This window comes from Cimex lectularius, unplaced genomic scaffold (assembly GCF_000648675.2).
Source record: "Cimex lectularius strain Harlan isolate CLEC.00 unplaced genomic scaffold, Clec_2.1 scaffold7, whole genome shotgun sequence".
NCBI classification, from domain to species: Eukaryota; Metazoa; Arthropoda; class Insecta; order Hemiptera; family Cimicidae; genus Cimex; species Cimex lectularius.
Genome location: NW_019392731.1, coordinates 4,429,675 through 4,441,914, shown reverse-complemented (window position 1 = coordinate 4,441,914; position 12,240 = coordinate 4,429,675). Strand labels below are relative to the sequence as shown.

Below are 12,240 nucleotides of genomic sequence, written 5' to 3'. Positions count from 1 at the left end.
TTAATAGATTAATTAAAATCAAATAACAAAAAGTAAATTATTTAATTGGATTAGTTTGTACATCAAATATTATGTTGGTACATATTTAAAAGAGAATGTAAATCAAAATTTATTATATTATTAATGCATTTATCTCCATGTTTAGTTTTTAGTTATTTTAATTTCATATTTTTCAAACTAATCTAGTTCCTTCCCTGTGTTGAAACTGGGTTAAAATTTTAAATGTTAAGATCTAGTTTAAAATAAAATAAGTAAATTAATAATGATTGATAAATTAATGATCAAATTAAATAATAAAAAAATTAATTGATTGGATTAGTTTGTTTGTCAAATATTATTTATGTACATATTTAAAAAAGGAGGTAAATCAAAATCTATTATATTAATAATGACATTGTTACACTATCTACATGTTTAATTTTACTTAATCTCAAATTTCTCAAAGCAATCTACTTTCTTCCCTTTGTTGAAACTGAGTTAAAATTGTATACGTTTAAATAAATAATATATTAATAAATAAATTAATTAATTGAATTAATTTGTACGTCAAATATTATTTAAGTACATATTTAAAATATGAGGTAAATCAAAATCTAATATAATATTAATGCATTTATCTCCATGTTTATTTTTACTTATTTTTTCAAATTTCCCGCCCCTTTGTTGAAACTGAGTTAAAATTTTATACGTTAAAATAAAATTAATAATAGATTAATAAGTTAATGATCAAATTAAATACTAAAAAATTAATTAGTTGGATAAGTTTATATATCAAATATTATTTAGGCACATATTTAAAAGAGAAGGTAAATCAAAATCTATTACATTATTAAAGCATTTGTCTCCTCCATATTTACTACTTCATTTTTTAATTTTAAATTTCTCAATCCAATCTAATTTCTTTGTTGAAGCTGTATAACAATGTTGTATTTAATTTTAAATTAAATTGTGTGTTGTTTCATTTATGGTCTTTAAATTCAGAAAATTTGTTCGATTTAATCAAGTTCTTTTTAACTCTCGTTTTGATTTCTCTGCCACTTTGTCCTATTTATTTAACATAGCAATCATTACAATTAGGTTGGTAATCCCTGCTTCTTGACAAGTTGTCGAGCTTGTCTTTAGGTATTGGGAGAATATTCCTAAGTGAATTCATACTCTAAAAGCTACTCTGAAACCTTTTTGTTCAATCATTTTATCTACTTTTTCACCAATGCATGGCAAGCAATGAAAAACCTAATGATTCGATTTTTCATGGGGTGGGTGAGTCCAATTGTTGCTTATTTTAAAGTTATTTTTTAATTTTTTATACAAGCAACCTACCAATAAATATAGGTTATATAGGTTGTTATCCATTGTTTTTAGCTAATGTTTTATTTGTTTGTCATTCTTTTTTATAATTAGCAAGTGTTAATGGTAGTTTAAACATACGGTCTATGAGACAAATGAAACCAACAGCTTTTTGGGCCCATGGGTGAGATATGCTTGTGAACATGTGATAAGAAAAAATTACAGTGATAACATTTATAATATATACAAATCTGTATATTCTATATAATATTTATATATATAAACGTTTTATAAAAGTTGGCTTTTACTGATGATAAGAGTTTAATGCTTGAAATCCAGATAGCTGTAAACAACAACCTGTAAGAACCATCCTTTATGTATTTTCTTTTGTGTTAAAATATTGCTTTACATACCCCGTGTACTTGTATTTCTTAGCCTGGGTCATTAGAACATTAAATTCAATGGAGTTCTGTGTGTGGTAATTAGTGACTGTTAGTCCATAATTATTCAGAAATCATGAGATGCGGTCTGGTGTGATGTAGGTTTCAGAAAAACATTTTCTGTATCGTGCCAACGTTTCGATCTTTATTGAGATCGTCTTCAAGGCCTGGTATTTACAAACATTGTTTACATATAACAATTACATTTTGGATGTGGAAAAGTGAATTTATACAATGCAAAATATAAAACGGCAATATCACACACAAGAATGGCACAATTATGCAGAAAACAAACACTTTGAGTGAGTAGAAATACTTTGATTGAATATAAAAAACATATTTTTTTGCATTGTATAAATTCACTTTTTTCCACATCCTACAAGTATTTATTAAATTTAAACAATGTTTGTAAATCCCAGGCCCTGGAGATGATCTCAATAAAGATCAAAACGACATGATAAAGAAAATGTTTTTCTGAAACCTACATCATACCAGACCGCATCTCACGATTTCTGAACAATAATGGAGTTCATTATGAAGTTTATTCAAGCAGGCTAGAAAAAATGGTTTTGAAAATACATAAAAAGCACTTAAATTGATTTAGTATTTATACAATAAATTATATTAATAATGTTTTATATGTGATAGTTGTAGTCATGTTTTTGTTGTTGTTTGTAATAAATAATTTTAGTGTCAAGTATGTTTAATTTACTGCATGCTTTATGAACTTTTTGCATTTCTATGTTCCAGGGATTTTCATCCATTTTGTGGTTTGTTTGCCGTATTTAAAAATTTTGTAAAGTTGTTCTGCTACCATTGTTCTGAATGTTCTTAACCATGTGAAGATTTACCTGGTTCATCATTGCTGTTTTAAGGAGAGGAATGTTACCTTCAGAGGGTAAATGTTATTTATATAACATGCAATGTCTATATGCATGATTGTATAATTCTCTAATTTTAACTTAATTTTTTTAGGAGTGATTTACAAAGTGTAAGTCAACTATCTCTGTTGGTAATCAGGTTAGTGAGCATGCTAGGCATTAATGCATGATTGTTGGAATATTCAACATTTTAACACATTAAATTATTGCTTAACATTATCATGCCTCTACCTGTCTACAAGCACAGGCTTCTCCCAAAATTACGTGTTTGTGGGTCAATCATAAAAAAAGTAGGCATACTATAAGCAAATAAATAAATATTATTACATTTAATACTAAATATTTAATATTTGCATTTTTCCCATTTAATAATTGAAAAGATTAAGTCTACTCTCCATTTTTGGAAATTATTAAAAATACTTAAATTTACTTTGCACTTGTACAAAAAAATATATTAAAACGTTTTATATGCTATAGTGGTATTTCACAATTTTTTTGTTTTTCATAAATATTTTTTCATAAAGTACATTTTATATTTCTTGTACTCTTCAGACATTTCTTGCAGGTTTATTTTACAGAAGTTGTTTTCATCCAATTTCAGTTTTTTTCCGTTTTCGTGAAGTGATATTTAAATAGTGCGTAAAGTTGTTCCGCGAGTGTTAAATAGTGTGCAAATTCAGTTGGTTCAACTGTGCTGTTTCACCGCGAGGATTTTTGCTTTCAGAGGGTAAATTTCATTAATATAAAATGTACTGTTTAGATGTATGTTTCCTACTATTCTCAAAATTTAACTTAATTTTGGCTTTTTCCAGGGGGGATTTACAAAGTGTAAGTCAACTCTCTCCGTTGGCAGTCAGGTTAGTGAGCATGCTAGGCACTAATGCATGATTGTTTAAATATTCAGTTCTAACATTTTAACACATTAAATTATCGTTTAATTGCCCCTGTTACTTATACAACCTCCCCCCCCCCCACACACACACACAAACAAGCACTATCGTTTAATCCATAATTAATCAGTTTTCTTTCAGGCTTTGAAACCACATTTGTCGGAATGAATATGATTGTTTTTTAATTTTAGCATTTTCTGGCAATCCTTCCTGTTTCCTTAAAGTGTTTTTTAAATAATGTTTAAAGTGTAAAGTTGTTCTGTGAGTTTCAAACCATGTAAAAGTTAATCTGGTTCATCATTGCTATTTTAAGGGAAGAATTTTTCCCTTCAGAGGGTGATTGTTATTTAAATAATCAATCTCTTTGTTGGTGGTCAGGTAAATGAGCATGTGAATACTAAGGTGGGTTCGTAAGGTGTTTCAGCCAGTCACACATTTTTACATATTACCAACATTTTTAAAAATACAGACTAATATTTACACACTTGATTAAATTTATCATGCACATAAACAACTTTTAAACCAAAAATAAATTCCCATCCTCAGGTTGAATAAATGTAATTGTTTATATGCATTAGCTCATTAGATTAGCCTTTTCTAAAAATAAAATAAAAATTCTCAACTAACGATGTTTCTGTACAGTGAACATCTACATTTTTGTTAGGTCAGAAATGATTCCTAATTTGTAAGTTTGATATTTGGTAGGGATACTTTAACTTGAATTACTTGAAAATTAGCAAACTCCATAAGTTCATATCATTTTTAAACTGCCTACTACTATGCTCACACCCTCCTTATGCTATTCAGCACTTGTCCATATTACCAACCTCTTTTTAAATCTGTACAGTATTCCTTTTTGTGGTTTCTTCTTTAACCTAATCTGCTTTCTATTGGTCTGCCTATCCTCGCTGGGATGCTGCAGAATGACACACTGAAGTTGCTGAGTAACTGAAACATATCTGGCAGAACAAATCAGGACTGGCAGACCAGAATGATAAGCAAGGATCAAATTACAGGTTTATTGCCCCCCAAACCACAGGAGGAAATCTTTCATATTATATGTCATTGTATTATTATTTTCTAATATACTACTTTTTGGCAATTTTTAGTAGAACTACAGTTAACTTGAGACAGAAGTTACAGCATTATTGTGTCATGTATATTATTGACTCTGTTTCCTCGTTTTAATGTATTCCATGATGCTTAGGGGTTCCTTAATCCGTTACCTCTGATTTTTAGTCTGTCAAGTGAATATATCTTGTACCCAAAGGTGAACAGGCAAATCAGTCTTTTATTGCTGCTAAGATTTTTTTTCAAATTGCCCAATTTATTTCCAAATAGTATACAAAATTCTAATTTTTTTTAACAAACAGTATATGATAGACCTCTTACAATATATACTAGAAAAATGTAAAACATGATTTTTTATTTTTAATAGTATCAATTTTTACTTTTGAAAAATGATTGATTATGCATATATTCTTATTTCAAATTTCAAATGATTTCAAAGTAAAACAACTCCAGAAAATTACGTTCCATGCTGTAATTTCATTTTTATTTATTGTAGAAAAATTTTGTACAGTCATTTGAAAAATTGATTGGTTTTGGATTGTACAGTGTGAGGAATGTGATTATAAAGCTGTTAAGTAAAGAAATCAAAATAATTTTGAAAGTATGTATGTATTTTACTTATCTTATGATGTTACTTTTTTTTCCAAATTAGGTACTTGCTAAAAGAATTTTTGTCATACGCTGGCAATCAAATATTTACAACAAAACTGGCTCCAAATTGCATTAGAATAAAATTTTATTTGTCCACAAAAGGAACCAATTAGTATCAAGTAGTAAGAAATTGTTATTGCTCTTAAAAATCATGATCACAATATGATGTCACATTACTACTGGAACTCCATGACACTCTTCCCAAATTTTTTGTTTGTTATCATTGATACCTACATATATACTCCATAATTATGTAGATCATCAACTGAAGGCAACAACAATAAGTTTGATTGATTTTTACTTACTTTATTTCTTCTATTGTTTTCTTTTCCTCTTTGCCCTTTCCTTTGAAAACCAATGATAATTTATGGGGAAAAGAAGGACAATTTATTTTTAAAAACATTTTTTTAATTAATAATCCCTGCCTAAATTTTTCAACTAAAAATTGTAAGTTAACTTTTAAAAATAGATGATTTTAAAAACAAGTTCATACAAAAGTATTGACATACAGAAAAATGTTTTAAATATTTTAATTACAATTTAGAAAATATTTTGTTTATCTCCAATTTACATTTTCTTTACATCTAATTTACAAAAGAACAATATTAAAATGCTAATAACATGAAATTGTACAATTTTCCATATGTATTTGTACTTCTGGTTAAAATCTAGATATTTATATATTGACCACTGTGTGAAATAACGTTTACTTGTCTCACAATATACATGGTACAAAGGAAATCAGAAAAAATTAAACTCATCTTGCAGTTATATATGTATAATCCATAAGCTACAATAGTTAAGTTAACTTTTGTGCTGTAGTTATTTGTTTGGCACCACATTGTTGTAGTGAATAGAATAATTAATCAAGATAACTAATTTAGATTCTCTTAATACCGAATTATTAAAGGAATAAATTCAAATCCCCAAAGTCACAAGCCACACTGCTTTCAAATATATTTGATCTTATTATTATAGCCTTTCCTTATCCTTGTTTCCCTTCACCATTAGAGATCTTCTGGTTACACACAGTCTTTTCATTATTCAGTTATTTTATAACTAATATCTAAATCAAACAATTTTATATCCTCTTATTTTGGATACACATTCAAATCATACCAATTTATTTTCATTTTCATTATTATAAGTGTTTTTATTTTATTTTTGGAGCAGTATACCATGTTAAAATTTCTGAAAAGGCAGTTCCACAAGGCACTGAAAGAACCAGACTAATCAAAATGACAAAGAGATATAATGTTTCTTTTTGAAGAAAACGATACTGGATGTTATTGACTTGTACATAATTACACATAAAACACACATTAAATTGTACAGTTTGTTATTGAAAAACAAAATATTAGACTTTCCTAAAGTAATGCACCAAACATTTAAAAAAAATGAAACTTTTTAAAAATTTTGTGGTTTATTCATATAATTTATAATTGACATATTAATTAAATAATTTTGACAGTTCTTTCACATTTTTCTAATATTATAACCACTTTCTTTGTTATAAGGCAGCTTAAAAGGCAAATTTGTTGCATTCACACAATTTCTTTTTTAAAGAGAACAATAACAACAAAAACACTGCTCAATAAATCAATCACTAATCTAAAAAAAGTCACTATTCAAAATAAAACAAAATTAAAAAATCAATTTTTTTAATAATAATATTTATCACACTATCAATTGATTTAATACTAAGATTAAAATTTATGAAAAAAATTATCACTTTTATTTCAATAAAATACAAATATTTATCACTATTTTGATCAATTAGTATAAAAATCACAAGATGTTTTAGTGTTAGTGAGATTTAACTTTTTTTTGTGGAACTATAATAATTCTTTTTTTCAAACAGAAATAAATGGGTCAAATTATTTTTCAGTTTCTTCTTCTGCACTTCATCAATTCATTACTATATTTACTATGAAATATTAACAAATGATTATCACATTCTTTCAAAATGTTAAATTTTAAATCTATTATTTTTTAAATAACCTTTAAACCTGATCTTTTAATAGTCTAGCTTTCTAAGAATTTGTTCCCAGAAGATAATACCCTCAAGAACGCACAATAAACAACATAATTTAGCATATTACCAATCTTCTTCTCTACTGGCTGTTACATAAAGGCCCTCCTGGTCGAATGCACTCAAATTTCCTACTTCATCTGTCAAGGTGTTTGTTCGACTTTTGTGAGCGACACATTTTTTCATGGACATCTTATTTTATTATTGAAGTCACAATATGTTTGAGTTTGATCAAAAATTGAAACTACTGATTATAAATAAAACAAAATAAGAAAATAAAATAAGAAATTCAAGCTTAGAAAACAATTTTCTTTGTGAAGAGGTACATGTAGTATAATTCTGTTGAGGTATTTAAAAAGTATGTTTTGTGTCGCTGAAAATTGGACATCGACATAGAATTAAGTAGCATCTGAGGTATTGCTGGCTTAGGTGGTTGTATTTATGTGTTCAACTAGTCAGACTAGGCACAACCGCAGCGGTCTACAACCATCCCAGGAAGAAGACCATAAATTATATTAAACTCTTGGTCAAAGTATAACATTGAAATTGAAGACATTTTTCTTGGTGCACAACATGGCCCAGGTGTTCCTGTAGGATTGGCAATGTGAATTATATGCGTGTGAGGGTATTTTGGCAGAAAAACAAGTGGACATTCTCCAGAGCAGTAGTTGGCTTCGTATTTCTTCGGTGCTATTATCCAATCCCATCCAAATTCTTCAAAGTCGACAGTCAAAGGGTATCTACAGCATCGTTTCTCATCAGAATTTTCAGGACAATTCAATCCTATTGTTCTCTTTGTTCTATGCTTTCTTGTATCTGTTATGTGCACTTCAAGGAATGGTACCTAAAATTAAATTTGTATTAACATTCTATATGTGAATTTTTATAAGAAACATTAACTTATAAAAAGACTTATTATAACATGATAGAGGTTAATATTTTCAATAATTGACCAGTTATATTACAATTGGTGACCAAAGACCAACTATTGGTCCATCGAGCAAATTCTTCTTTATAAAAAGTTTTATAGTAAAGCAAATTTCATAAAAAAAGTTCTTTTCAAATTTTAGCTAAACTTAAAAAAAATGCAAGAACCGTCCACAAAATCTATACATTTTTAAATTATCAGTACTTTTTAAAAGCTATTCCATAAAAGCTGATTTTTTATTTTTTCAAGATATACATTTTCCACCTTTTATTCACATTATATGTTACTATAACAATAAGTATATTTTTTTGCAGGACAATGCCAATTGTGATTTCTGTGTTTAAAATAAATACATAAAAATTATTAATCAGAGCTCTTTTTCATAATTAATGTGATGTGTGTCCTATTTTAAAATGAAGTTAGAGAGAATCTGTGTAACAGAAATTTAACTTTTTTAAACTCATTTTTAAATCAGACGTTAGTCATTAGTCGCTACTAACAAATTTAATTAAATATAAAGCTCAGAGTTTTAACTGAAAATTTCATATAAATCCCTTATTTCTATATTGTATCGCAAATCACGGACGGCTGTAATATTGAAATCAGTAACTGTTTCATTTGAATACCTAGTAGAAGTATGGGGCCTGTGTCGTTACGATATGTATCAGAACATGTGGGTTCATGCAAATTTTGTATGTAGGTTAACATACTGGCCTCACTAATCGCTTTAAGGCACGCCACTCCTTTCAAATCTTAATCACGTTTTAACGTCTTTTCCTCTCTCCTTCTCTCTCCTTTTAAAATTGATTTAGCTCAATTGTTTAACTACAACTAGATAGAAGCATGACCTCCACAAGTTGGATAAGTCCAGCTGTCGTATTTACTTAATTGTTATGAGTTTGAAGACGCTGCTCCATTCGTTGTACTCGTGGAAAGCCAGGAGAAAAACGTTGGAAATGCATCCAAGGAAACTCGGCAAAATAATTTTTTCGTCTGATTATAATAATATTGTTAATATTCCGGCGAAATTGTAAATATGTCTGCCGGATTTAAATATGGGAAGGTGGTGAATAAAAATTCAATGTACCTTCGAGACTTCAGCAAATGCACTTGTTCAGAACCAAATTTTGTCACAATTTAATTTTGTCTCGAATAATCCGTCTTATTTTGCGTACAAAATGAGTATAATTAGGAATATAATACGGATCTTTGGGAAGAGGAAATTCAAATTGTCAAGACACCAGTAACTATTAAAAATATTACGAGAGTGAGGACGGTATCGCTTATGAAAATGAGTTGCGTTATAAAATTTCATTCACAAAATCCCGTTAGGTACACTTAAATAAAAAAATAAAAAAAACGGACTCTCCTATTTTGTTGTTCATTTCAACTATATGTATTTTCATCCTTGTATTAATTACAACAAACATATTTTAATGTAAACCAAATTAAACGAGATCATGAGTTTTAATAAAAATATTTATGATGGTTTAAAAGAAAATTCAGTGACATTATAATTTACTAACAATTTATTTAGTTTTGGCAAATTTTCTTTCAAAACATCTTAATTAAATAATTTTTATTGAAACTGATGAATTTCCGATCTTCTTTAAATTTTTTACATTAAAATAAGTATGTTGTAATTATCATAACGATAAAAAATACATATAATTTGAAATAAACAACAAAACACGAGTGTCCGTTTTTTCACTGAATACATTTCCAGATGTGGAATGAGGTGTTGTTACCCTTATGTTTCTTCTGTAAGGCAATGTTTGAACTGTTATCGATAAATCACATTCAATCGTAAGAGTAAAGTTCGCTGTTTGACTGTTGGTTCAACCACAGCTACATGAGCCCAAATACGTAAATGTAGTGAACACAAAGCTTCAGATAGAGTGGACGCAGAGGTGATTCGAATTATCACAAAAAAAGCACATATTCTACTGTAATGTCAAAGAAATTCATTCTTCTAGGCTCAATCAGCGATTTCGCTAAGGTGTAAGATACCCACACCAATAATAATTTAAAAACACGGAACCGGATCCCGTTGATGCATAAGCAGAAACCTGACAGCCCTTCGAGTCTTACCTAAAAGTGTTAGTAATCAAAAATCAAAATTATTAACAAACCCGCTGCTCGAAAACTTATTTAAAGACGCAATTAGGAAAAAGAACAAAACACTCTTTGGCCAAAACGCCAATCCTCAAAAGCATGCGAATCCTAAAGATAACTGTTCTCTGAATACAAATAATATATTTTTTGGATATAAAATACGTTATCTTGATGCAATCAAAACAAAATTTTCCCTCATAATAAATTCATTTAAACATTTTACACAAATTTTAATAAATCTAATTATATTTGTTCTACATAAAAGTATAATTATTCTAATGGCTAACGTACAGATTCTTCAATGAAATTGCCGTTCCATAATTCCGAAAAAAAAGCTTTCTGGAAAAAAGTTATAGAATACACATAGTCCAACTTTCAGAAAATTGGTTGAAGAAATGACATAACTTAGAGAAATTTGTTTTAAAATGATGTGGAATGTAAATGGTATCAAAGATGCCAATCCACCCCAAAAAGAATGCTCTTTAAGTCAATCAACCATGGTAGGAAAAAAAAGCCATGGTTCGCTAAAATGGACTTAATAAAAAAATTCCCTAGTTTTCGTGGTCTGCTTGACCAATTAACATCTTTCGATTAATTAAGGTTTTTAGTTGAGATAAAAAAGTCAATGTCACGAGCGGGATTCGAACCCACGACATTCGGCTAGATATGCCGCTAGTCACCTATCGTGACTTCGATCCACTCGGACACTAACTTCCCATCTCAACCCCACCTTTTGAACTTTCCCTCCTTTTTGCCATTTTTCATCATTTTAATATAAAAGAAGGTTTATTCGATAATAAACATAATCCGTAGCAACTATGGGTTGTGTGGATCAGTCCTGTTCAAAATATATCAACGTTGTTCTGATTTTGTAACTGTTGCAGTATAAGGAAAGATCTTGAACTCAAAAGGCATGTGCTTCTTACCATGACCAAAGGAAAGATATAAACTGTTTAAAAAAACAAAAAACTTTACGTTGCGTGGATAAACCAGTAAATGATAAATATTTATTAGCCTTGATAATAAATATTTATTTATTAATCTTGTAGAACTATTTTGGACTTTGAGTTTAAATGTAATATAAATATTTAAATTTGTCAATTAAATTATTTATTTATTTGGTTGTTATAGTTATTACTTATTTATGTATTATAGATATGTCGGTATAACGCTCATTTGTTTAGGGCACTGCAATCAAATGCGAAAGTAAAAAAAAATTAATACGCTGGGATTAAGCGTCCAATTTAGTCGATCGCTGCAAAAATTGAGAATTGATCAGTTCAATTGAACATATAGTAAAAGTTGAAAATCAGTTTAGTGAAAATTATTAACAGGGCTGAAATGTTATCACATGGGATTTTAATGTCCACCGCGAACTTATTCTTCTGATTTATTTATAAAATGTTAAAACTTTATTTTAGATAAGCAGCATTCTTTATATAATACAGATATCAATCGTAAAATCTGAAATTTTCTTACATATGAAGATCCTTCGTACTGCGACGACAGGGCTATTAGATGTTGTGTATGCAAGGAATCCTTGAGTGGTATGGCTGCGTGCACTCCGAGCCCCATGTTTTCCTTCGGGTTTTTAAACCATTCGACAACTAGTTTCTTAACGTCAATCGACACCCATCTCCCTGTACGAATCGGCCGTGCTTCCTGTTTAAAAAATATATATTAATTTTTTCTTATAAATTACAATTAATATTATCTTTTTTGTAATACCCTAGTAGAAGTCAGTGTGTTCAGAGTCGGCATATCCGAGTTACTCGACGTTCGTAGCATCCTAAGTACGGTTATAGTGACCGAGGAGTTTTCGACAGTTTCCCCAGGTCTTAAGTATAGCCATAGTTTTGCCCTAACTACTTTATTATCTAACATCTTATCAGAAAACTTGAAAAAGAGCATCTCTTGACCTCTCCAGTGCCTTAATTTAGGATCT

The 12,240-nt window shown here is 28.9% G+C and overlaps 1 protein-coding gene across 2 annotated transcripts in view; it reads right to left on the bottom strand.

The window, feature by feature from the left end:
• Window positions 1–6,381: 6,381 nt before the first annotated feature.
• LOC106668632 (growth/differentiation factor 8) overlaps window positions 6,382–12,240 on the bottom strand; it is a 51,343-nt gene continuing 45,484 nt past the window's right edge. For both annotated transcript variants that reach the window (XM_024226868.1, XM_014397563.1), the window contains exons 3-5: window positions 12,024–12,238; window positions 11,775–11,957; window positions 6,382–8,096 (exon numbers count right to left, since the gene is read on the bottom strand). In XM_024226868.1, the coding sequence (XP_024082636.1) occupies window positions 7,713–8,096; window positions 11,775–11,957; window positions 12,024–12,238 (782 nt within the window). In that variant the 3' untranslated portion in view covers window positions 6,382–7,712. The remainder of the gene's footprint in view (window positions 8,097–11,774; window positions 11,958–12,023; window positions 12,239–12,240) is intronic.